The 21,083-nt window shown below is 42.8% G+C and overlaps 3 protein-coding genes across 5 annotated transcripts in view; 2 read left to right on the forward strand and 1 right to left on the reverse strand.

Annotated features, from left to right (window-relative positions):
- Window positions 1–1,774, forward strand: part of LOC120065084 (6-phosphofructo-2-kinase/fructose-2,6-bisphosphatase 4-like) — a 34,160-nt gene extending 32,386 nt beyond the window's left edge. The window contains exon 14 of one of the 2 annotated variants that reach the window (XM_039015797.1): window positions 47–457. In XM_039015797.1, the coding sequence (XP_038871725.1) occupies window positions 47–106 (60 nt within the window). In that variant the 3' untranslated portion in view covers window positions 107–457. Of the gene's footprint in view, window positions 1–46 lie in introns of both variants that reach the window. The other variant, XM_039015795.1, reaches the window with a different exon arrangement.
- A 5,262-nt stretch (window positions 1,775–7,036) lies between these two features.
- Window positions 7,037–9,752, reverse strand: LOC120065087 (actin-related protein 2/3 complex subunit 4-like). The gene is made up of 6 exons (XM_039015802.1): window positions 9,563–9,752; window positions 9,004–9,122; window positions 8,812–8,923; window positions 8,023–8,118; window positions 7,755–7,925; window positions 7,037–7,641 (listed from the first exon to the last, which is right to left on the reverse strand). Exons 1-6 carry the CDS (start codon window positions 9,614–9,616, stop codon window positions 7,636–7,638), a joined length of 558 nt encoding a protein of 185 aa, XP_038871730.1. The 5' UTR covers window positions 9,617–9,752; the 3' UTR covers window positions 7,037–7,635.
- On the forward strand, window positions 9,646–20,812 carry LOC120065086 (transcriptional adapter 3). Of its 2 annotated transcripts, XM_039015799.1 has the most exons (10): window positions 9,646–9,755; window positions 14,977–15,016; window positions 15,582–15,815; window positions 16,052–16,299; window positions 18,291–18,396; window positions 18,583–18,715; window positions 18,870–18,973; window positions 19,114–19,223; window positions 19,441–19,632; window positions 20,104–20,812. In XM_039015799.1, the coding sequence occupies exons 3-10, from the start codon at window positions 15,606–15,608 to the stop codon at window positions 20,294–20,296; spliced, it is 1,296 nt and encodes a 431-aa protein (XP_038871727.1). In that variant the 5' UTR covers window positions 9,646–9,755; window positions 14,977–15,016; window positions 15,582–15,605; the 3' UTR covers window positions 20,297–20,812. The 2 variants fall into 2 exon arrangements, with proteins under 2 accessions (XP_038871727.1, XP_038871728.1); XM_039015800.1 differs by lacking the exon at window positions 9,646–9,755 and having other exon boundaries at window positions 14,892–15,016.
- Window positions 20,813–21,083: the final 271 nt, after the last annotated feature.

Raw genomic sequence — 21,083 nt, forward strand, 5'->3', positions numbered from 1 at the left:
GGTGTCTTCTTCGAAGGGATGTAAAACTTGTATGTTCCTCTTTCAGAACGTCAACATTCATCGCACCACAGAAGATGCCTTGCAGACAGTCCCAGCTCACCTCTGAAATCAAAGCCAATCGGGTTGAAATTGGGCCTCTTCTGTCTCCCAGATTTGTCACTACATGTGTCATTACTTGTGGCCCTAGTGGTACAGTCTGGACATGATCTGTTCAACAACCCACTCAACCGATGTGTTTTTTGTGGGGTGATGTGTTTTCCACTCCTTCTGCCTCTCTGAGCACAACCTCCTCTGATTTTGGTGTCTATGTTCAGAGCAATGTGACCTGGAGGATCCAGAGCCTTTTGGCATTCTCAATTTTGCCTGTACTCCTGTCTTTCATAGGTATAATTCTCAAAGTCTACAGCACATTCAGTCCAATTGTTAGAGGTCCGAATAGAAATGTGAATACAGTTAACCTGCTTGCATTGTAGGGTTTGGGGGTATGCATTCACAGAATTACTCTATCACCTATTGCTGCTCCAATCTCATGGTTGGAAGAGCCATAAATCCTTGGTACTAGTTTGGTTTGTGTGTTAAGGCTTTACGTACAGCTGACAGTCTTGTCTAGGAGAGAAAGGGACTGAAATGTATTTTTGTAAAGTATGAACCCCTCAGTATCTGTTTCCATTATCTTGTCCAGTAATTATTATAATTTTTTTTACATTTAGAAAATTTGCATAGAAAATAGATTAGACAATTGCCCGCTGCATACAGTGTGTTTCCATTGAACATTCTAGTGTCGATTTTAAAAACAGCAGGATGTAATAACGTCACACCAACAAAACAAAAAACTAGTATTGAATAGAAATAGTGGTTGAAGTGTTTCTATTACCCACTTAGGCAAATTATACACCCATTAATTGGAGACAGCCTGTATGCCCTCCCACCTATCGGTTTCATGTCTCAGGTAGCCCGCAAAAGTCAGCATTGATCGAATGCAAGAATTTACCTATATTTGCCATCTTCTAATAATTATCATGTGCCAACATATCGCTTTGGTCTGTGCCGTAAAAAAATAACATGATAGCAAAATGTGTAGAATAGCAAGAAATTTGCTTAAAAACTGCCAAATTTTCTATCAGCCTCATGGCATAATGTGAACAACAGCATGAGATGAGTTATAAAACAGTATTTTTTTTGTGCCCCATGGCAAAAAGTGTAGAATTGCGGAGGGGGGGTTAGGGTTAGAAACTTGCACTCCTGTAGATCTGAAATAATTGGATGGTGAAACTTGATTTTCTGAATGCAAGGCATAGAAATTCAGCCGCCTTGAAAGTAAGGATGAGGATCCTGCAAAGAAATATTTTTATAGTTGAAAAATGGATTTAGCAAGCAGTAGGCATTTAGAATTAAATGTGGAGTGGAACTTCATAGTTGTGTTGACATCAAGTGCCCTGCGTACTTTTAAACTATTCGGTAATCATAATTTATCACAAAAACACTTTCCACCATTTGTCGCAATATAACAAGTTGACAAAAGACAAGTATACCCGTCTAACAGATTATTTATTTTTTGATCTTTCAAAAATGTCTCCATTATCTACCGTTTCCATTACATTACACACGTCACAAATATTTTTTTTTAGATGTTGCTTTTGTCGAATAAACCTGGGTCAATGGAAACCTGCCTACTGTTACTCTTTAGAAAGTATTGATTGTGTGATTCACTTGTCTAATTTGAACCTCAGAAGTGTCACTGTGTTGTCTTTTCATGTCAATGTGTTATGTAATCTACAGGTAACTGTCAAAATAATGTAAACACTTGAATAAATTAGGGATACAAAGTATATTGAAAGCAGGTGCTTCCACACAGGTGTGGTTCCTGAGTTAATTAAGCAATTAACATCCCATCATGCTTAGGGTTATCAAAGATGGTCTATTATATTGACAAGATAGTCGATTTGACCGCTTTAACAATGTTAATGCATGTCCTCGAAGATGGAAGGAGGTCTGGTGAGAGGCGAGATCAGTTGGGAGACCATTCTAGCCAGTGTGAGGGCAGATTGCTTGTGAACACCAGCCCATAGAGCTCGATAGAGGACTAATCTTTATCTTTGCCATTAGAGCGTCTGTGACAGCATGGACAGCGCCTTCATTTTAAAGTATTCAATTTTCTTCTTCATTGGCTCATTGCTCCCAACTCCTAGGAATCCCCACCCAGTTGACTACTTTAAAATGGTGGAAGCCCTCAATGGGAAATGTCCATGTTAAAACTGGTAATATCTATGATTAGTCCTATATCTATCACAGCAGGCACCATTACGATATGAAGTAGTTTTTTTTAAAGTTGCCGAAATGCATTTGAAACAACCTAACCATTACAAAACATTTATCCGATCAAATAAGCCTTATGTAACAAATTAGCAGTTACATTTTTTGTCGATCAAATTCAACACTCTCATTGAGCTACATAAAAAAAATATATATATATATTTCGTGGACAGATTTTGGGTAGAGTAAAACCTCTTGCTTCGCCTCTTCCTCTCTGGGGTCATGTTTAAAAATACTGGGCAGGCCATTGTTTTGAATACCATGGCTATGCCCCGATCTACAGGGCACGAGTGGTCACTAAATAGTTTGAATGGAATGAAAAAGATGTAAACAATATGCCATTGCCATCTCAGTCACCAGATCTCAACCCAATTTAACACTTATGGGAAATTCTGTAGCGGCGCCTGAGACAGCATTTTCCACCAACACCATAAATAAAAAAACCAATGATGGAATTTCTTGTGGAAGAATGGTGTCACATCCCTCCAATAGAGGTAGACACTTGTAGTATCTATACCAAGGCGCATTGAAGCTGTTCTGGCTTGTGGTGGCCCAACGCCCTATTAACTTAAGACACTTTATGTTGGTAGTTACCTGTATTTATCATATTATTATACATATACTAAACAAAAATATAAATGCAACATGTAACAATTTCAAAGATTTTACTGAGTACAGTTCATATAAGGAAATCAGTCAATGTAATAAATTCATTAGACCCTAATCTATGGATTTCACAGGACTGGGCAGGGGCACAGCCCTGGGAGGGCATAGGCCCACCCACTTGGGAGCCAGGCCCAGCCAATTCCCCACAAAAGGGCTTTATTACAGAATAAATACTCAGTGACATCAGCTGTTCAGGTGGCTGGTCTCAGACAATCGCGCAGGTGAAGAAGCCGGATGTGGAGGTCCTGGGCTGGCGTGGTTAGGGTTGCAAAGGGTCGGAAACTTTCTGGTAAATTTCCAGCATTTCTCTGACATTTTTCCATGGGAAGTTAAGCCCAGGAATTTGGGGAATTATGCTTAAATTCATCAAAAAAGTTAGCTTTTAACAGTGAACCTTTTTTATGGGATACACATAAGGCAATTCTAGGTCTTGTGGCATATTTTGGTTAAACTATCTCCAATTCAATGGAATTGCAACCCTCTGCATGCACAGTGCATTATTCCATCACATGTGCAGTGCACTCTTCCATCACATGTACAGCTGATTCTCAAGATCTTGCACACTAATGAGATGCTATTGAGCCCACACTACTACACTGTCTGAGCCAAGGACTACATGCTTTCTGGTAAGTTTTGATTACAATACTGGGTGGGGTGAATATATTTTATATGACATACATGATTTTTTGTTAACTAGTAAATAGTAGCCTACAGCAAAGTGTGTAGGTGTGTACCTATTTTTTTCCTCATCTTTACAGGAAATGCCACGGGCACTATCTGATGTGTGGAGACATTTCACTAAAGCTAATGTAGAAGGAAAAGCTGTGTACATTTGCAAATACTGTGCCAAATCACATGTGAAAACTGCAACAAAGATGCAGAATCATCTGGCCAAGTGCATAATGTTCCCTCAGCGGTCACAACAAGCAACCTCTGACGAAAGTCCCTCTACTTCTATTCGAGGTGAAAATGATGAATCAGATACCTTATCGATAGCAACAGCTCATGGTCCTCCTGGAATCAGAAGTTTTTTTGACTCAATGGAGGAACGTAGTCAGAGAAATGCTGATAAAAGTCTTGCTCAAGCTGTGTATGTAACTGGTTCCCTCTGATGCTCACAGGCAATGTGTATTGGAAGAGATTTCTGAATGTTCTTCACACAGCATACACCCTTCCAACCAGACATGCTTTATCTACTCATTTGATGGATGCAGAGTTCAACAGAGTTCAAGTGAAGGTCAAGCAAATCATAGAGAAAGCTGACTGTATTGCAATCATCTCTGATGGGTTGTTGAATGTTCGTGGGCAAGGAATAATTAACTACATCATCTCCACCCCTCAACCAGTATTCTACAAAAGCACAGACACAAGGGACAACAGACACACCGGTCTCTACATTACAGATGAGCTGAAGGCAGTGATCAATGACCTTGGACCACAGAAGGTATTTGCACTGGTGACAGACAACGCTGTGAACATGAAGGCTGCTTGGTCTAAAGTGGAGGAGTCCTACCCTCACATCACACCCATTGGCTGTGCTGCTCATGCATTGAATCTGCTCCTCAAGGACATCATGGCGCTGAAAACAATAGATACACTCTACAAGAGAGCCAAGGAAATGGTTAGGTATGTGAAGAGTCATCAAGTTATAGCAGCAATCTACCTTACCAAGCAAAGTGAGAAGAATAAGAGCACCACATTGAAGCTGCCCAGCAACACCCATTGGGGTGATGTTGTCATCATGTTTGACAGTCTCCTGGAGGGGAAGGAGTCTGGAGTGTGGAGAAATGGTCATATCACAGTCTGCCGATATGGACAGCCCCATCAAGAGGATCCTCCTGGATGATGTATTTTGGGAGAGAGTGGTAAGCAGCCTGAAAACAAAAGCTGTAGCCATTGCACGGATTGAGGGAGACAATGCCATCCTGTCTGATGTTCAGACTCTGCTTGCAGATGTAAGAGAAGATATCTGTACTGCCCTGCCCACTTCACTGTTGCTCCAAGCCGAGGAAACTGCAGTTCTGAAATATTTCAAAAAGCGTTTAGACTTCTGCCTGAAGTCCATACACGCCGCAGCGTACATGTTGGACCCCAAGTCTATGGTGTCATCACTGCCGTGTCTTGCCACCTTGGCCTGGATGAGGGTAAGGTTATTGCCAGTCTGACGAAGTACACTTCCAATCAAGGGCTTTGGGATGGAGATGCAATATGGCAGTCGTGCCAACATATCTCATAAGCCACCTGGTGGAAGGGACTGTGGATCTGAGGCTCATTCTCCTGTTGCCTCCATCATCCTCCAAATCCCACCAACATCAGCTGCCTCAGAGTGCAACTGGTCCTTGTTTGGGAACACACACACCAAAGCACGCAACAGGCTGATCAATACAAGGGTTGAAAAATTGGTGGCCATCCGGGCAAATTTGAGGCTTTTTGAGCCTGACAACAAGGTTGGAAAGTGATAGTGAAGATGAGGCCTCAGAGTCTGAAGTTCAAGAGGTGGACATTGACGAGGTCCAGGGAGAAGACCTGGAAGCCTGAGATTAAGACAACCAACGCTTTAGTTTCTAGACTATCATTTTACAGATGTATGGGAGATGCGATGGATCATTGGGGATCATTTAATATTCCCTTTCTTTTGTTCAGTGAAATCATCCCATGAAGTCAACTAATTTAAAGTTCAATTCGTAACTAAAATTGTTTATTTCCATTGGAAGGATTTAATAATTTGCAATTATGTCTACTTAAGGTAAAAGGTTTGTTTCTGTCTCCATCTGATATAGTAAATATATCCAATGCAAAAAACATTACATTTAAATGGTATTATTAATTTGCATATATTTCCATTAATTCCCACTGAAAGTTTCCACCTCTGAATATTTCCCAAAATGTGCCACCCTAGGCGTGGTTACACATGGTTTGCGGTTATGAGGCCGCTTGGACGTACTGTCAAATTCTCTAAAACAACATTGGAGGCAGCTTATGGTAGAGAAATTGACATGGATGCCATCAGCATGCTAATTGCACATTCCCTGAAAAACTTGAGACATCTGTGGCATTGTGTTACGTGACAAAACTGCACATTTTAGAGTGGCCTTTTATTGTTCCTAGCACAATGTGCACCTGTGTAATGATCATGCTGTTTAATCAGCTTGTTTATAAGCCACACCTTTCAGGTAGGTGGATTATCTTGGCAAAGGAGAAACGCTCACTAAACAATGATATAAACAAATTTGAGCACAAGATGAGAGAATTAAGCTTTTTGTGAGTATGGAACATTTCTGGGATCTTATTTCAGCTCATGAAACCAATACTTTACATGTTCCATTTATATTTTGTTCAGTATATTTCTATTGTTTGGCTACACAATCAGCAGGTGCAGATATGTGGGCAAATCCAATTGTTGGTGCTTATGTAGGCTGCTATTGGATCCAAATGTTTGCTCATTGTTTTCAAAATGTCAAGAATCCTCCTTTTACAGCTTCAATAAAGATGTTGTGGTATTTTTATACAGATGCCTCAGATTCATAGAGGACATCTATTACAATTGACCTCACAGTTAACATTTCTTTTTCTGGAAATGTGGATTTCTCAATCACCCAAGCACATAATTGCATACAACTTACCAAAGATCACTAGTGTTGAATGAATATGCTGGAACAAAGTGTTATGAAAATAAACTTAAGAGAATAATTGGCTATAATGCAATACACGTTTGCAGTTTTAGGCTTACGAAAGAAGGGAAATCACCTTCAACATAAATAATCCAACCACAGTCTGAGCTAGAGGCCCACTCGACCAGGACGCATGCAAGATCTGACTCACTCATATTAGGGCCAGCAAACACATTCACTTCCCCTTTCTCACAACTGAAATAACAGAGACCTTTACTAACAGAAACAGCTGATCTTAGCAGAGACTAGAGTCTCAACCAACACAGCTAGTGCCATAGAAATAGAAATAGATAACGTGCATATCAAATGGTATGCACACTCAACCTCATGACTGAGGATGTGGACAAAAAGGAGAGAATTTATGGGACACACACAAGCACCATTACTCAAAAGTACAAACAAGCCGTCATGAGTTTTATTTGAATAGGTCATTCATTATTATAATTTCGTATCTTATGACAGCTTAATAAATCTGTGATGCGTCTTGTACTAAAATGTAAACATACATCTTGTTTTTCCTCTCTCCATGATGAGCGTACTGAACAGGTTAATATTTTGTAACAAAAAGGAGAATGAAAAAAAATATTAAAAAATGAACAAACGAGTACATAAAGAATGTATAAAAACAATACAGGCTGTTTCAGTTGCAACACATTCTCATTGTCCCCGTCATGAATATCAACCTGGTTAATACTTTTAAGGACCCGCCTTGGTTTTGAGATTTGCTCTAAGAGGCAGAAAATGAAACATTTAATTATATACAGTCATCAATATTTATGAGTACAGTACATACTTGGGAGACGCAGTTGGGTGCCACACCCACACTGGAATGGTCACTTTTCTATAGTCTTCGCCACGGATTGGTTGTTCACTCACAGTACGCGTCGCCACTCTTCCTGCTATCGGGCCCTTGAGCCTGCCCTTTCACAGATCCATGGTCATGGCCAAGTCATGTGATCAGTGAGAGGGATGCGATGACGCCGCCTCAGAACTGCAACAGAAGCCATTGACAAACATAATTGTTTCATTATTCCCATTGATTTGACCACGTTTCTATAAATGCATTATAATCTAGATTTTCTTCTAAAAACATAGCAGTCTTACATTCTTGAGGAACTCCTCCGCAACGATACGGGCACGGGCATTGACAGACAGCTTCATCTCGCTGATCTCCTTGTCAATCTCCTCCATGAAGGTGATGACAAAGTCCACTAGCTTGTGCTTGTACATCTGCTCTGTGTGGAAGTTGGTGATGAGGAAACTAATGTCATAGCCCTAGATGACAGGATGGAGGAAGAGAGACGTCTTAGAACATCCGAAGCAATACTAACACCAACTGGATCGTATCCTGTTTTCTTGACTCCTCTCTCACCTCAACGGATTTCCTCCTGAGAATGAAGAAGTTCTCTGCTCTCATCATCATGAAGCGCATGAACTTGTGGCACAGGATCTTCTCAATCTCATCAGCCTGATGGAGCCAATAAGAGCACCAGTAAGCATTTCCCTTGAACACACTTTTTTTTTTTTTTTTTATTGGCAGACGAAGGCATTTAAAATCTACACTTAGTGTACAAAACATTCCTAATATTGAGTCCCCCTCAGAACAGCCTCAATTTGTTGGGGCATGGACTCTACAAGGTGTCAAAAGTGTTCCACAGGGATGCTGGCCCATGTTGACTCCAATGTTTCCCACAGTTGTGTCAAGTCTTGATTAACACAGGAAACTGTTGAGTGTGAAAAACACAGCAGTGTTGCAGTTCTTGACAGAAACTGGTGCGCCTGGCACCTACTACCATACCCCGTTCAAGGGCATTTAAATCTTTCGTCTTGCCCATTCATCCTCTGAATGGCACAGATACACAATCCATGTCTCAATTGTCTTAAAGCTACAATATATATATATATATAACCTGTCTCCTCCCCTTCATCTACACTGATTGAAGTGGATTTAACAAGTAACATCAATAAGGGATCACAGCTTTCACCAAGATTCACCTGGTCAGTCTGTCATAGAAAGAGCAGGTGCTCTTAAAGTTTTTTTTTTGTTTGTTTGTTTTTACACTCAGTGTATGAGAGACTTTACTTACTTAAAACAAACACACAACATCAAGATAATGGAAGGGTGACATTGAAAGCGAAAAGGAGGGTCATAACCCCTGACCTGCTTCACAGCAATGCTGACTCGCACAGAATTGATGGAGCCCTCGATTAGGACCTTCTCCTTGTCATTGCGGCTGATTACCACAGGCTGTAGTAAGAGCTCTTTACTACTCCTGTAATGACAAAAGACAATGTGTCACAAATAACACTAATGATATCATTATGAGAAGAGAGCACGAGAGAGCTCACTCACCTGACCTCCACCTCTGGCTTGTTGTGGCGTTCCACCACCTGAGAGGAGAAGTTCTCCAGGCAGAGGGCGGCCTGCAGTGTGGCACGCACAGCATTCAGGTATGGGCGTAGTGTCGCTGTCTGAGGGAGGGGTTGACGACATTAACTTTGAAACACTACTATTACAGATCAATGATCACGACAATCTTCCAGAAACCTTTTTCCACCCCCATTCTCAGGACACACAACTGAGGCTTTACGTCTCAGACAGACTGCTGTCCAGACCTCTAGAGAGGAAGTACCATGTTACTACAAGCATATTTAGCCTCCTTGGTCATTTGCATAGTATTGAACAATCAATGAATGTTGTGGTGGTGTTAGCGCGTTCTAGATGTAATATAATCCAAGGGATCGGATCAGACAAGTATACAAGTCCAACTGGCTTGATAACAAGCTTTTTAGAGCGCACCGTCCCGCCCACATTAATCTGTGCAACTATCAAGCCACCAGAATAAAGATGGTTTAACCTAGGAATTTGAAAACAGAGATTTGCATCGGTATTTATGATTAAAGTCACTCACCATTTCTCTGTTGTTCTGGGTTTGAAGGCGGAAGTTATAGTGCCACGCCTGCATTCAACATCTCTTCCGCAAATGTTACACTCCTTATATCACAGCGAACAGGGCCAGAGAAGAAGAGGCAAAGCGAGAGGGTCGACTCCGCCCAAAATCTGTCATTAAGCAGACGAAGTGAGGAGTTTTTTTATTTTTATAGGTGAGGCATATTTGATCGAATAGAACTTTCATAATGCTTAGGTTGTTACGAGTTTATTGATATGTTTTCTACAAAAGATCATTGGCTAGCTAGAATGTTCCAACCTGATCTGGCCTCTTCCCACCTTCCTAGCCAGCAGATCCGACCCGCATACTTACAGCTGCACTAGGATCAGACAGCATTTCTGTGTATATTAAGACAACGGAGCAGGCACGAGATACGCAGTGGTGGAAAAAGTACCCAATTGTTATACTTGAGTAAAAGTAAAGATACCTTCATAGAAAATGACTCAAGTAAAAGTGAAAGTCCCCCAGAAAAATACTACTTGAGTAAAAGTCTAAAAGTAGAATATCAAAAGTATCAAAAGTAAAAGTATAAATAATTTCAAATTGCTTATAATAATAAGATCAGATGGCACAATTTTATATATTTGTATAACTTCCGCCTATTTTTTTTATTTAAAACTTTCCTGTCCTGCTAAGCATTGAAAATGTAACAAATACTTTTGGGTGTCAGGAAAAATGTATGGAGTAAAAAGTACATTATTTCTTTAGGAATGCAGTGAAGTAAAAGTAAAAGTAGTCAAAAATATAAATAGTAAAGTACAGATACCTAAAAAAACTACTTAAGTAGTACTTAAGTATTTTTATTTAAATACTTTACACCACTGGAGATATGGCTCGGAAAACATACTTCAAATCAAATTGTATTTATCACATGCGCAGAATTCAACAAGTGTAGACTTTACCGTGAAATGCTTACTTACGGGCCCTTTCGCAACAATTCAGAGTTAAAAAGTAAGAAAATAGTAACGCAATAGATAACAGTAAGGGATGGATTGGAATTTACAGAATGGTTACCTGGAGGAAAATGGGGCAATTTCAGTCAAGGGGAGGGTTTAGTATTTTTAAATCTAGTCATGTAATTGATGACATTTCAATATTTCTTACTGTTTTATAATTAGTTGCTTATTAAGCTATAAAACGATGTGTACCCGATGCCACCCCTCATCTTTGATTCTCTGCTGGGCGTGCAATATCAAGTGCTGGGCAACATAGGCTCACTACTGCGTGTTTCCCCCAGACTCTCCAGCAGTGGAGGGGGGATTGAAAATGACTGGTGTGGGCTCAGAGAATCAAAGATGAGGGGTGGCATCGGGCACACATAATTTTATAGCCTAATAAGCAACTAATTATAAAACAGGCTATTTAGAATGGTCTCAATCAAATGATCCATAGCCTATAGGCTAGAAAGCTCTTGACCTGCTCCACAACAGCCCAGTCGATGTGGATGGAGGTGTGCTTAGCCCTCCGTTTCCTGTAGTCCACGATCAGCTCCTTTGTCTTGCTGACGTTGAGGGAAGGGTTGTTGTCCTCCCTGTAGGCTGTCTCATCTTCGTCGGTGATCAGGCCTACCAACGCGTGTCGTCAGCAAACTTAATGATGGGGTTGGAGTTGTGCGCTGCCACGCAGTCGAGTATAGGAGGGGAGTAAGCACACCCCCCTGAGGGGACCCATGTTGGGGGTCAGCATGGCAGATGTAGTGTTGCCTACACTCACCACCTGGGGGCGGCCCATCAGGAAATCCAGGACCAGTTGCAGGGGAGGTGTTAAATCCCAGGGTCCTTAGCTTAGTGATGAGCTTGGAGGGCACAATGGTGTTGAACGCTGAGCTGTAGTCAATGAACAGCATTCTCATGTAGGTGTTCCTTTTGTCCAGGTGGGAAAGGGCAGTGTGGAGTGCAATAGAGATAGTGTCATCTGTGGATCTGTTAGGGCGGTATTTGAACTGGAGTGGGCCCAGGGTGTCTGGGATGATGGTGTTGATGTGAGCCATGGACAGCCTTTCAAAGCATTTCATGACTACTGTCACGCCTGCGCCTGCTCCCTCCCTCCGGTGCTCGACATTGCTGGTTTACTACCCACCGATCCTGGCAACCCACATTGCGCACACCTGGCAACCATCATTGCACACACCTGGAGTTGATCACCACCCTGATTACTCTCCCTTCATATAGCCCTTAGTAAGACTTAGTCTTCAGGAAGTATTGGTTTTGGTTACGTTCAGTACGCTTCTCCTGTTTTGTATTTTATTCATGTTTATTATTATTAAACTCACCTTCTGCACCTGCTTTCTAACTCCCTGCGTATAAGTTACAGCTGCAGATGTGTGTGCAACGGGGCGATAGTCATTTAGACAGGTTACCCTGGAGTTCTTGGGCACAGGGACTATGGCGGTTTGCTTGAAAAAAGTAGGTATTACAGACTGAGTCACGGCGACGTTAAATAATGCGTACTGAACGTACCCAAAGGAGTGAAGACACTTGCCAGCTGGTCAGCGCATGCTTTGAGTACGCTTCCTGGCAATCCATCTGGCCTGCGACCTTGTGAATGTTAACCTGTTTTAAGGTCTTACTCCCATCGGCTACGGAGAGCGAGATCATACAGTCATCCGTAACAGCTGGTGTTCTCTTGCATGGTTCAGTGTTGCTTGCTTTGAAGCGAGCATAGAAGGTATTTAGCTCGTCTGGTAGGCTCACGTCACTGGGAAGCTCACGGCTAAGTTCCCCTTTGTAATTCATGATAGTTTGTAAGCCCTGCCACATCCGATGCGTGTCAGAGCCGGCGTAGTAGGATTCGACCTTAGCCCTGTATTGAAATTTTTCCTGTTTCATGGCTCATTGGAGGTCGTAGTGGGATTTACTATAAGCATCGCGATTAGTGTCCCGCTCCTAGAAAGCGACAGCTTTAGTCTTTAGCTCAGTGTGGAAGTTGCCTGTAACCCATGGCTTCTGGTTGGATATGTATTGACCGTCACTGTGAGGATGATGTCGTCAATGTACTTATTCATTTAGCCGGTGACTGATGTGGTAAACTCCTCAATGCCCCAGCAGCGGAGAGCAGGCGCGGCAATGGATCCCCCACAGAGGAGGGCTGTACCCATGCAGAGGAGAGCAGGCACAACGGCAACGGTTCCCCAACTGAGGCTGGCAAGTCCCCAGTGCAGGAACCAGAGGAGGGCCTAGGTGAAGCCCCGGAGCAGGCCCCGGCAGTAGATCCACAGTCAAGGCAAGATCAGGAGGCAGTGTTGGTGAGTCCAGGGCAGATGGTGGACCAGCTCTGACCCCAGGTGCAGAAATAGGTAGTGCCCCTGGGACAGGACACTGGGGGGCAAGGTCTGGGTGGTCACCCCAGATTAAGTATGGTGTATCCCCCACAGTCACGTCGGGGGTTGAGTCCTGTGCATGCTAGTCAGGGTCATCCTGGATACCCCGAACAGGACCCAGGGCTGTTGCTGTGTCCCGTGATGGGCCCATGTCAAGGCTAAACCGGTGAGGGGGGGATCGAAAATGACATCTGGTGTGGGCTCAGTCTCTATAGCAGGCAGCTCCAGATGACTAGTCGCGGCTGAGGGCATGACGTGTCCATGCCCGGTCTCAGTTGCAGCCATGCCGGGGCCGACGAGGCAGAATACTCACACCCTGCAGTCAGTCGTAGTCGGTAACATTGCTGAGGCTGCTGAAGCGGCGTCCTTCTGCTGAACTGCTCCAAACGAACCATACGTGCTTCCTGTTCTTCCTGAGTAATATCCCACAGGTGGAGAAGAGGGGCCATAGGGTTCATGCTGCACGGTCAGCAGGCGTAGGGCTCCCAATGGCTCCAGAGAGGAGGTATAATCCACATGGTTGTAGTCCACTGGATACCCCAGAGCCATACTCCACTGGACCGCAGGTGGGCAGTGTGGAAAGTATCTTGTGTGGTCTCTGTGGGCCGCCATACTGTAGTGGTGTCAGCAAAGTCACAAATCCGGCGAGACAATGAAAAGAGAGAAAACAGGGTCTATGTATTCTACTGGTTTGTGACTCACTGACACCACCCCCGGTTAGAGGGGAATAAGGCAGTCCAAGAGTTGACACACACAGGGAACTTTATTTACACACACTGATGAAGATGTGCATGGGGATGTGCATGACGATAGTTCTGTAAAGGTACAGAGACAGATAGATAATGAATATGCTATACAGGAGATACATATACTGCATAGGTATGTGCAGAGTGCAATAGAATGGGATAAACTATGCATTAAGGAATGCTAATGAATATAACTGGAGCAAAGGACTGTATCTAATAACCATGTATTACATAGTATCACAAGAAGCACTTATGCTAACAATAAACATGTTACCTAATAACATCCAATGATCATAGGGCTGTTGCAGTGACCGTATTACCGCCACACCAGCAGTCACAAATCATGACCGCATTCAGTTGTTCATGGTAATTCCATCCAAAACTGTGCAAATTAGTGGCGTGGATGTGTAGTCTATGGCCCTCACTAATGGCTTGGTACTCAGCGCTCTATTGTCCTTCTAATCACTCTCTAAACACTTCATGATTGAATTTGAATAATCTGAATGATGAGGTCTAATGGTGCGGGGCAGATCTGCTGGCTGCCAGCCGCCTTTGGCCTGTATTTCTATTGTTTGAGCGGTCAATCGACCATTTTGTCAATATAATAGATAATCTTTGACAGAGCGTTTTCATTGGATTTCGGTCTGGTCGTCACTAGTTACCACCGCCACAAAGTCATAAACCCCGCCTTTTTCTAAAATGTCTCTTCTTAAAATCTGATTTTAAATCTAACCACACTGCTAACTTTATGACTAATCCTAACCTTAAATTATAACCAAACAGCAAATGTATGTTTTCATGAATTTTACTATAGACAATTTTGACTTTGTGGCTGCGGTAACTAGTGGACACCTTTTGGTCGCTGCGACCATCTTTCTGAGCTCTAAACGTCTTTGGGCGCATCCATTTGTTGGGCCTCACTGTGTTAAATAAAATAAGAATTTAGGCCAAGTGATATTTTTTTAATAATAATTGTATTAAGAACTATTGTATTATTACACATAGAACTTCATAAACATGAGTGACAAATACAAATATTTAGATCCTTAATATTCGTTTGATTCTCATTACGGTAAATACACATCCCCATATATGATTATTATTTTTTTTTTTAAATATATGTTTATACCGGAGATACCATTCTACAATTTAGTGTATCTGACATTCTTTATTCTTTACTTGGTTATTAGTGAAACAAAAATATTAGTAACAATTGAAGATCATTTAACACTCAGAAAAACGATTTACAAGTTTTCAAAATTGAACACAAATCTCTGTTCCTGAATATTTTTACCCCCCTTCTTCCGTAGATGGTTCAGTCAATGATGGATGCCAGTCTACGGGTCAGAGGTAAGTTAAATATTGTTGTGTTAATATTCAAAATTAAGCCAATTTACATTAGATTTACATGGTGCATTTGTAATCAAACCACTGTCTTGTCCAGCTGCATTGGGGGTTCTGATTGATATTGTGAATGGTCAGTTTAGTTTCCGACGCACCGGTCATTCAGCGCATACTGTGCTAAAGCCAGCAAGCTAGCTAACGTTCATGTTCACGTTATCTTCAATGGAAATCACCCACGTTGTTCCCCGTTCTTGAAAACAATATGAGGAGCCTTTCCAGAGCAGTGGTCCAAGGCTGCTTTATGGACAGATTAGTTTTCTTCTAATCCTGCCACTCCTGGTTCTGAGGGTACCCACAGGATGTGCAGACTTTAGTTCCAGCGCAGTGCCACCCACCTGATTCAACCAGCCCTGACTTTAATAGTTGAATCAAGTGTGTGTGTGTGTGTGTGTGTGTGTGTGTGTGTGTGTGTGTGTGTGTGTGAGAGAGAGAGAGAGAGTTAATTGACTTTGTCTCATGATGTCTGTTAATTTTTGTATGACCAATGGTGCACTTGATCTCTCCTCCACAGACATAGCCCACTCTAACCATCAAGATGAGTGAGTTGAAGGACTGCCCGCCTCTAAAGTACTATGACTTTAAGCCAGTAGAGCATGTCAAGGTGTGCCCCCGCTACACTGCCGTGCTTGGGCGCTCAGAGGACGATGGCATCGGTATTGAGGAGCTGGACACACTGCAGCTGGAGCTGGAGACTCTCCTGTCCTCTGCTAGCCGCCGTCTCAGAGCTCTAGAAGAACAGAGGCAGGTAAGGCAGGAGTCAGTGAGCACATCTCAAATGTTGTCATTAAACAATTGAGCAGCTTTTATGTCATTGGACAGCCTGAGTTGCCTCACTCTACCTGCTGCTGCTACACCTCCATCTGTAATGTTGGACAGGCAAGATATTTTGCTGCCATAGTGTTTCTGGCACTACAAGTGATACTTGTGTCATCCTTATTTGATAATTACGTTTTGTTGGTGACTGGTACCTATTTTTCTCAGATCCTCACAGACTGGCAGGATAAGAAAGGGGACAAGCGCTTTTTGAAGCTGGGAAAGGACGCAGACCTCTCAGCCTCATCACGTCACAAACCGAAGAAGCAGAAACTCGATGGAAAGGGCAGTCACGGGCCTGGGCCTGGTCCTGGACGACCTAAATCCAAAAATCTGCAGCCCAAAGTCCAGGAGTACGAGTTAAGTGAGGATCCACAGGACATTCCCCGTAATCCTAAGAATGATGCCCCCAACAGGTCGGTGACAATCACATCTCACACAAACAGTGCTCTAAGGCAGTGTTTCACAACCCTGGTCCTCAAATATCCTCAACAGTAGACATTTTTGTTGTAGCCCTGGACAAACACAGCTCATTGAGGGCTGCTTCTTCTTCTTTAAAGTGTTATGGCAAACTACACCTATTGGTGTATTGCCGCCACCTACTGTTTTGGCTGTATGTCAGCCCAAATAATTAACAAAATAAAACTGAACAAAATAAACAAGACACAATGTACACCTTTATTCAGATTCAACTGCCAAAGCCCAACCCTACAGGCTCTGGGGCCTGAAAAGGAAGAGCATAGTTGGACAGTATTCTTTGCAACGTTTCAGCAGTGAAATCCTGGAACCCCAAAACCTTTCAGCCGCAGTTTCTTGGACTTTTTGTTAATTTATGCAGTACAATTAATCAAATGCCCGATAAACACCATACATCTACCTTCTTCACAATCAGCATATCAGTTTCCCTCAACTGTTGAACAACACTGAATCTCCACAGTCTGCGGAGCATCCACCGCTATATCTTCAGCTCCCTTCGCTCCTTCAACGATTTCACGTGCCTCCGTGTAGGAGACCTGCTGAATAGCCCTGACCCTTGTCACTTCATACTCCTTTACCCTAACCAGGCACTCCGGGGAATTTGGAAGATGGTTGCCATCACAATAACATCGTACACCCTCAGATTCTTCAACAACATTCCTTCGACACACACTTGATACATGTCCATACCTTTCGCAATTCCAGCAAAACAACAGCTTGGACACAAAAGCTCTCACCGCATATCTAACATATACCATCTTCACATTTGAAGGGAGATCCTCTTAGTCAAACATTAATAATACTGAAAGGCTTTCTTCTTTAATCCCCATCCACTGCACGGTTCAGCCGGCGTGTTCCAACTACTCCTGGTATGCTCCTCGTAAGCCACAAGGCCTCCACATCCAATACGACGCCAGAGATGACAACTTTTAAAGGTGCTCTGCTACAAAAATCAAAACTCTCCACTTCATAAGTCGATAGTTTGTCGATCCTTAATGCCTTTTCCTTCTGCTCTTTCGACACAAAATAAATCAAAACAAAACCACTTCTGGTCCTTCTGACCGACTCCACCTTTCCCAATGCATCCCTTACCATCCTTGATACTTCAAACGGATCTCCGAAAAAAGCATCATTGTTAGTGAACCCTACTCCAACCAAAAACCTACACTCATGAACAACTTTAGTCCTTTTTTGTTCCAGTTTCCTTTATCGCGGTCTTCCACTCTTCAGCCAAACTGCAAGGATCCACTCTCCACCAATCTCACTCCCACTGGACCAAAATCATCCTTTACATCCTTGGAACGAGGCCCGAACTCAGCAGTCTCCACCACGGGTACTTCAGGTTCCATCTCCGAGCTACTAGAGCATATATCCCTTTTTAAACTTGTCGCCAACCTTCCCTACCACCCCGCTTCCCTCTACTCAACTCATTCTCAGCTGTCATCACTACACCTGCCACCGCAATTGATTCACCCTCACTCTTGTCGTGTTCAAATCCTTCTGTAGCTCTTCTAGAGGTTCTGTCCGATCCTCCATTCCATATTCACTCAGGACATATTTCACTTTTCTTCTCTTTCTCTTGTCCACCATCTTCTCCTTCAACAATCCTTCAGATGGTTTGTACAATCTCCCACTCCATATTTATTCATGATGTTTGTTTCTTCCTTTTTCCATTGTCTGCCATCTTCTTGAACCCATCGCCTTAAGATGTTTTTGGGAAACCGGCTCATTCATGGCTTGATGATTAGTTGACAAGTTGAATTAGGTGTGCTTGTCCAGGGTTACAATAAAAGTGTGTACTGTAGGTGGTACTCGAGGACCAGGGTTGGGAAACACTGCTCTAATGTCACTGACAGTGTTTGGCTGTGTTTTGTTTTTCATTGTCCCACATGCAAAATTGTCCAGTGTATTTGTGTCTTGTGTTTTCCAGATTTTGGGCATCAGTAGAGCCATACTGTGCTGACATCACGAATGAAGAAATCCGGGTTCTGGAAGAACTCCTGAAGCCCCCGGATGATGAGGCTGAATACTACAAGGTACAATATTGAATCCTACCCCTTAATGCAATTAGCATAACATGACAAAACTTATAGTAGCTGGCCTCTCAGGTCCCAAGCACTACTAGCCTATCTGATAGAAGGTATTATGTGACTCATCCTCTGTTACACATTGCCCCAAGAGAGAACATAGATAAATAATATTGTATTGATTATATTGTGTAGATTCCGGCATTGGGGAAACACTACTCTCAGCGATGGGCTCAGGAGGATCTGCTGGAGGAACAGCGGGAAGGGGCTCGAGCCAACGACAAGAAGAAAAGCCTCATGGGACCACTGTCTGAACTAGACGCAAAAGGTGAGGGCACGCTAGGAGATGGGGATAACGACATACAGCATGTATTGAGTGGATGAGCCTTCACAAATGAGTAGTGTTTGTCTTCCTCTAGCATCAACACTGAAAAAAATAATGTGTAATTATGTCTGACACAAGGGGGATTTTATTCTCTTAGATGTGGATGCCCTGCTAAAAAAGTCAGAGTCCCAGCACGACCCACCAGATGATGGTTGTCCCTTTGGTCCTCTTACACAGCGGCTCCTTCAGGCTCTTGTCGAGGTCGCATATTTCAGGCTTTGTTGTTTACGCATACAATTCTAAATGACTTAAACACATCCCTGCAAATAACTAGTTGATTTGAATACTTTATAATTAAACTGTAGAGCTGAAATTCTTTAAGTATTGTTTCTTTCTTGCAGGAGAATATCATATCACCTATGGAGGATTCTCCAATCCCTGACATATCTGGGAAGGATGGAGGGAACGAGGGGGCTGGGACCTCACCTCGCAGCCAGGGCAAAGCTTTTAGGTAAAGGCATATTCTCCATAAACTAACATCACCCCGTTATAAACTTGTAGGATACACTCTACAGATACCCTGAAGGAAAATGCTAAATAGCAACAAAGGCTTTGTAGATTACACCAATATATTCCAATCACTGATTGCTTCTTCTGCGACTGTCACTTACCAATCAGTCAACTAGATCTTTCTTTCCACTGACTTTCCCACTCTCCCTCTTTCCTAGTGTTCCTCACACGCGCTCTCTCGAGGCACGGATTAAGGAGGAGCTGATGTCTCAGGGGCTGCTGGATTCTGAGGAGCGACCCGGAGCAGGCGGAGACTCCGAGGATGAGGTGCTCGCTGAGCTCCACAAGAGACAGGCTGAACTCAAAGCCCTGAGTGCCCACAACAGATCCCGTAAGCAGGAGTTACTCCGGTGAGAGCACGAGAGAAAAGTGCAGGGGAGAAATGTAAAATGTACATGAGCAATAAGGTTGATTTAAGGTCCTAAAGAACTGTCTGATGACTTTGTTTAAGACACATGTCAAACTCATTCCACAGAGGGCCGAGTGTCTGCGGGTTTTCACTCCTCCCTTGGACTTGATTGATGAATTAAGGTCACAAATTAGTAAAGAACTCACCTCACCTGGTTGTCTAGGTCTTAATTGAAAGGAAAATACCCAAAACCAGCAGGCACTTTTGACACCCCTAGTTTAAGACCTAAAAGGAGGGATGTTCTTACGTTGATGATAATGAGTTGCACTTATAGAAGGCCCAATTGCTTCACCTCATCCACATCACATGTGCAGTACCTGAACACTCATCAAAAACTAGTACTGGATTTGGCTATTATTCACAACACGCCTCATAGTTGACTCTAACCGTCCCTTCACCGTCCTCCTTACAGCCTGGCAAAGGAGGAGATGCGGAAGCAGGAGTTGCGGCAGAGGGTCCGGGTGTCTGATAATGAGGTCATGGAGGGCTTCCGTCGCATTATGGCTGCCAGGCAGAAGAAACGCACACCGACAAAGAAGGAGAAGGATCAGGCATGGAAAGCACTGAAGGAAAGAGACAGCATCCTCAAGCTGCTGGATGGGTAGAGGGGCAATCATTTAGGGTGGGTGTGGGAAGGGGTAGTTTCAGTCTGCCAATGAGTATATACTGTTGTATATGTGTGTGTCTGATCATATGCTTCCATGCTCTAGTGGCCATAAGCATTTTATCACGTTTTCTTACTCTATATAACTATCCAATGGAAGTATAGTGAATACCTGCAATGATGTAGCATGATTGTCATAGTTGTTGAAAATGGAGGCATGCATTTTTTTCTTTTGATAATTTGTGTATTCTTGTTTGAGTATGTTAACTAAACTTTCAGTGCACTGTATTCACTGTTTGAACATCCTCACCAGAGGAGCTTATGATGATTGCATGTGGTACTCTGTGTACATTACTGGCATTTGTTTTCTGAGACTAACTAGTATTGTTTTCCACTGGCATTTTCCAAGTTCTGTTGATTTTGTTTACATTTTATTTAACGTTTATAGTGTATCTCTAGTATGGAAAAACTAAAACGTAATGTGTGAAAAAATAAATATCAGGAAAAGGGTTGTGAGGGAATATCAATGTGATGTGCAATTTACTTTCACACTACATAACGTTGCAAAACGTTTAACCAACTCAACTGGTTGGGATGAAATGGAGAGAAGGTTGGAGAAGCAACAGCTGTGCTGGAATGGAAACAATATGAGTGTTGGTTCTGATGGTATGAAGTGGGAAGATGAGGGTCAAGTACCGGAATGGTCGGTAGTGGAAAGACAGAAGAGAGATCATGATACAGAAAGCAGTAGAGTGTATAGTAAAGAAGGCATATAGAGGATCAAGGTA

Source organism: Salvelinus namaycush, chromosome 20 (assembly GCF_016432855.1).
Source record: "Salvelinus namaycush isolate Seneca chromosome 20, SaNama_1.0, whole genome shotgun sequence".
Lineage (NCBI taxonomy): Eukaryota > Metazoa > Chordata > Actinopteri > Salmoniformes > Salmonidae > Salvelinus > Salvelinus namaycush.